Source organism: Austrofundulus limnaeus, unplaced genomic scaffold (genome assembly GCF_001266775.1).
Source record: "Austrofundulus limnaeus strain Quisiro unplaced genomic scaffold, Austrofundulus_limnaeus-1.0 Scaffold338, whole genome shotgun sequence".
NCBI lineage: Eukaryota > Metazoa > Chordata > Actinopteri > Cyprinodontiformes > Rivulidae > Austrofundulus > Austrofundulus limnaeus.
Window position 1 is genome coordinate 549,529 of NW_013952740.1, and position 5,487 is coordinate 555,015.

The 5,487-nt window shown below is 39.0% G+C and overlaps 1 protein-coding gene across 1 annotated transcript in view; it reads left to right on the top strand.

Moving 5' to 3' along the window:
- LOC106527691 (E3 ubiquitin-protein ligase TRIM39) overlaps positions 1-5,487 on the top strand; it is a 40,908-nt gene that overhangs the window by 25,651 nt on the left and 9,770 nt on the right. Inside the window, exons 3-10 of the mRNA XM_014022669.1 lie at positions 1,233-1,458; positions 1,542-1,630; positions 1,738-1,819; positions 1,912-1,997; positions 4,179-4,248; positions 4,329-4,414; positions 4,528-4,612; positions 4,717-4,805. Coding sequence (XP_013878123.1) covers positions 1,233-1,458; positions 1,542-1,630; positions 1,738-1,819; positions 1,912-1,997; positions 4,179-4,248; positions 4,329-4,414; positions 4,528-4,612; positions 4,717-4,805 — 813 coding nt within the window. The remainder of the gene's footprint in view (positions 1-1,232; positions 1,459-1,541; positions 1,631-1,737; positions 1,820-1,911; positions 1,998-4,178; positions 4,249-4,328; positions 4,415-4,527; positions 4,613-4,716; positions 4,806-5,487) is intronic.

Genomic DNA, 5,487 nt, shown 5'->3' on the forward strand with positions numbered 1-5,487 from the left:
GCATAGCTCCTAGGATCATTGGGACACTCAAACCCCTCCACCACGATAAGGTAGCAGCCCAAGGAGAGGTCGTCAAATGATTTAATTTGAGCAATCATTTGTGGCTGGCGTGTTAGTGCAGAACAGCCGATAATATAACATCCTGTGGCATGTTTACAACCAATCACCTTTCGCCAACTGTAACCATCTAACCAATAACAAGGCTGTCAGCCCCGGAAACACCTTATCAAAATAAAATGGGTCGTGCATTGCTGGAGTCTTTAAGTCTGGGCTGATAGATTAAAACAGCCAAAACTAGTTATCACATGAGATATGATTACTGGACAGTGTCAAGGTAAAACAGATAWACATTATTATTCCATGATAGTTTTCATTGCTATTCAGTTTCATATTGAASTGTCCTTGGACAAGGTACTTCACCCCYACTGCCTGTGATGTGTGTCCCATTAGTGTATGAGTGATTTAAAGCACTGATTAGTCTCTACAGATTGATTTGTACRTGTTAGCTTTGAAGAGAGATCTAGTAGAGTGCTGTGTGGGTAGTGTAAAGCACACTGAGTATCCTGGTTGGATAGAAAGGCGCTATATAAGTRCAGTCCATTTACCATTTCCAGACCACTGGGAAGCAATAGTTGCTTCACTGAGGTCATYGTTGATGTCTTCYCACCTTGTTATTGTGTTAACRCACCTGTGTGCACCARAGCATCAAACTGACAAAACTCTTGCTTTTATAGAGATGGTAATCAGTTCATGAAGTATATTTAATAAAAAAAAATTAAATCTTCATCAACACCACTGGTCACAAAGTGACCCCTTTTTTATTACTTTTCTGACTGGTTTGATGAATTTTAATTTGTCAAAAGAATGAATCCATGCTRTGATACACATAAAATACCACCAGAGGACGGCAAATGGCCATCCTAACATATACAGATTGGYGTTGCCAAAACATGATGTGATAGATTTTTTTTTCAGTTCAGCTAAAAGCATAAATGGGGTTACTTTTAATCAACAATAAAGTTATCCAAAATGTTCTTAACATGAGTGATAAGATGACCTGATAAACAGCTGATGCCACCATAAAGCTCACACTCATTTTGCTTTTTCTGTTTKTACAAACACACAAACTAAAACATTCTTCTGTATTTCATTCTCAACAGTTGGTAAAGTTTATTATTTTTGTGTTACCTACTGTGATCCATACCATATTCACACTATCCCATCTTCCTTAGAAACTCACCATGTCCAACAAAAGCCTCCAAACTTGCTTCTGCGGTTGGTCCAAAATGACAACTTACCAGGGCCTGAGGACTCACCAGGGGAAGATGGGATGCACACCAAAGGGAATGACTATTCCTGARAGCGAACAATTCCATTACTTTCCAAAAATTGCCATTTTACCACCTCCAGGTCCACTCGATCCTTTCATTGACTTCTTCAAGACTGCTCTAAACTCCGGTCAGTCAGCACTCTGTTTCACCACAGATAGTTATTATTGTGTATTTTGTGGTAACTTGTGACAATGTGAACTTTTATCTCAGAGAGTCAACACTTACTCTTCAAGAGTCACTGGGGAGAATATGATGAAAAGAACATTATTCCAATTCTGAGCACTTCAGATAAARAGGAGGTATAATCACATTTGGACATAAAACTTCTAAAAGATCAAAYGTAACTGAGATCCTGCAGATGTAGGAGTTTCATTTGACTAAATTATCTTTCTCCTCTCTCTTACAGAAACCCCTTGGTTCTTCTAAGCGCCTCACTCAAATAGACCCTGCACCTCAACAAGCCCCAGGACTGGAAATATTCAAACCACGTATGCATCATTACAGTTGATTCATAACAGGAGACAACCAGGGAAAATAGAAGCTGCTTTAAGTTTTTTGAACCATTTTCTGTCCTTAACAGTGGACCAAACTAACCAACAAGCTCTACAAATGGACCGAAACTTGGACAAAAACCAGAGCGCTCCTGGTTCAATCTTTGGTCCACAGGTACGACAGATGGATTTAAATCTTTAGATTTTTTTAAATTAGTTTTTAAAGTGGAGATATCATGGGCTACGTTCACACTGCAGGCAAATCTGACCCAAATCCGATTTTTTTGACCCATCTGACTCATATCCAATTTTTTTATGACAGTCTGAACAAGACAAATCCGATTTTTTCAAATCCGACCCAGGCCGTTTCAGTATGTGGTTTTAAATCGGATATATATCTGATGTTTTCAAAGTGACTGCAGTGTGAACGCTCATGTCACATTCATCTGACTTTTTCATCAGGAGGAGGGGGTGAAGGATCGATAAGACACTAACCTCAAGTCTCGCTGTTTAAATCTGCAGCTCCGTGTGTTTACAGCTCCAAAACACAAGTCCAGATGCTTCATCTTTTTACTTTTCATTAGTATGATAATAACTATGTCCAGCCTGGGTCGCGGAGAGTATCGATCCTAAAGTTAGCTACTCGGTCGATACTTTTTTCCAGCTCGTAGTTTCATTAAAAAAAGCTTCACTGGAGCATCCCAGTCAGAGGCAGGTTCAGATATAAACACTGAACTAAAAAAGCAGGTCAGATAATTATTTAATCGGCTCTGATTAAAAAACAACTTCAGATTCGATGTGTAATATGTAGCATCCATGCTAGCTCTGTAAACAAACAAGCCGGCTGATGAGACGTCACGTCTTTTACTGCGCATGCGTGTCACATCAGTGCTGTGTAGCGTTCACACAGGGGTCTGATRCAGGTCACATTTAAAATGTAATGTGAACGTTCACACAAAAAGATCGGATTTTTTTCAAAAAATCAGAACTGAGCATTAAGACCTGCAGTGTGAATGTAGCTATGGTTTTAAATCCTCCTTTTTCTAATTTAAATCATTCAGTTGTGGTCTATGTAAACTGGAGGTGCACTGCTTTACTCTGAATTYCTTGTTTTTGTAACTCTACAAGCACCTCTTTCACCCAWACATGTTGACCACTTTGGACATTTATCTGTATCTTGACCCTGAGAAATTTGTAATTTTCACAAAAAATCTCTAGCACTCCCACACAATACAAAGGGGAGGGAGGGTTGGAGCAAACAAGCTAACTGTCTCAGCCATGGAGAGGTAGAGGTGAAAGGGTTTGCAGCAACACAGAAGCAGGGACAGGAGGCCAAGGAGGTGGCAAACTTTTTTCCTTACAGCCTGCTGGCTCTGAGACTTAAAAAATTTGAAGCAAAGTTTTTTTTTTAAATGCAAGATATGTCTGTATTCATGCAAAATGAGGAGAAATCCATGTAATTTACGGACACTCCGTTCAACTTGACATGTATGTTCACCCCTGTTCTGAGGTGTGTCTGAGAGTAACTCATTTTAGTGCTGTCTCTTTATATATTTTTTGAACAAAGACTTTATTTTATTAGTTTTGCACTCATATTCAATGATTAACACATTAAGTCACAAACATCAATTTCCAATGCAATCAAACAAATCAGTTGAACAATAACATTTGAACGATTCGGCGAGCTGAAGTTCCAGGGAGTCTTTTCTCCACTGATCAGTGGAATATAAAACAGGTTACAAATGGATTACAAACATGAAATATGAAATAAAAGGAAAATCTTCAAATAACTTTTCCCTGCATCTTAACAGAGATATATGTTGAATATACATATACAGTATAGAGTATACAGTGCTGTCTCTTTAAATGCAAATGAGTCACCACCCCCAACACCTTCATGTCTAACTACCAATGATCTACGTCCATTCCATCCTGTATGGCCATTTTGATAGTTTGATAGCAAATATACGGGTTTCTAGTGGCGTAGAATCATTTTTTAGACAAATTAATTAAACAATGTCAACAAAGACACTGGCTCCAGCCTCATGTGTTGGAGCCAGAGTCTGACCAAGAGCCAGAGGAGAATGAAGACAACRAACCTGCAAAACCACAATTCACGAAATTTGTTAACCAGAAGTCCATAACCTTATCAGTTCTGCAACAAAAACTGAGACATTGTTCAAAATGCGTAACTGAACAAGTTGAAACATATAACCAAACAGAATATAAAGATATCAGTGTAGCACTGGGAGAAACTAAATGAAACTTTTCTGCATTCAATGGCTAAAAAAGCAGATTTTGCACGATATGTCTGTTTTAACATGTGTAACAAATTTGACCGTCTACTTTTCTTTAGAATCTCGATATCAGACCACCGTCTAAGATCTTTACCACTTTGATGGTCCCTCCCAACACACAAACCTCAGGTGACAAATCTATTACCACAGCACCCAACAAAAAGCAAGAATAAACTGTTTAAATTGTAAATGAACATTTTTTCCCACAGTGTTTAAAGTTGAGCAGCAAGCTCTACAAATGGATGCAAATTTGTCCAAAACCTCTAAAGCTCCTGAATTTAGCTTTCATAAACAGGTACAACAGATTTWTGGCCTTTGGTTTTTAAATGTTAACTAATTTAAACCTGTTTGTTAGAAATTTGATCTAAAACTAGGTGGCATTATTAAGAACTTTCCACTTTTCCTCAGCAGGTGAATTTGATGCCCCAATCCCAGATCTTTACGATRATTCCTCCAACCACAAAAACTCCATTTGAAGACTCAAAGAAAACACGTGAGTGTCTACTTTGTGAATCAAATCCTGATGGTAGTTAAAGAACCATGCAGAAAATATTTAAAGCAGCTTTGTTTGTGACAGACTGTCTTAATTCTCTGCAGTCTTTCAGACTCCACCTCGCTCACATCAGAGCTCATCAGGCTCGGAAAAAGCTYGCAGAACACTGGACTTTTCCACTCCACCTTTGAAGGTACAATTACGTTGATTTAAACAAGTTTTCCTTCAAATTGTTGCTTTCTTGAAATATGTAGAATCTCACAAGACCTTAATAGACCCTAATAAATCAAGACTGTGTCAATCTAAAAACCAGTATTATGGCACAAAACTCTTTCTATGGCATCAAACAGAACTCTTTTTCTGTTCATCCTTCTTGAAGAGGAGTCTTCCACTTGTGAATGGTGTTTGATGTAAAACAGTGGTGTCCAAAGTTGGTCCTCAARGGCCGGTGTCCTGCATGTTTTAGGTGCTGCCCTGGTTCAACACAGCTGAACCTAAGGAGTRTGGACCATAGGATCTTAATTCATCGTTTGGAGCACTTGGGGGGCATTGGTGGGACAGCTCTAGACTGGTTTAGGTCCTATCTAGTTGGGCGTACTTTCTGTGTTCATCTTGGTGAAAGTRTGTCCTCTTCTGCTCTGTGGGGTCCCGCAGTTTTAGGACCCCTCCTCTTCACGCTGTACCTGCTCCCACTCTGCTCTATACTTAGGAAATTTGATATCATTTTTCATTGTTACGCCGATAATACCCAGATATATACTCACCGGCCACTTTATTAGGTACACCACGCTAGTAACGGTTTTGTGGTCATAAAGGGATGGACATGGTCAGCAACAATACTCAGGTAGGCTGTGGCGTTGCAACGATGCTCAATT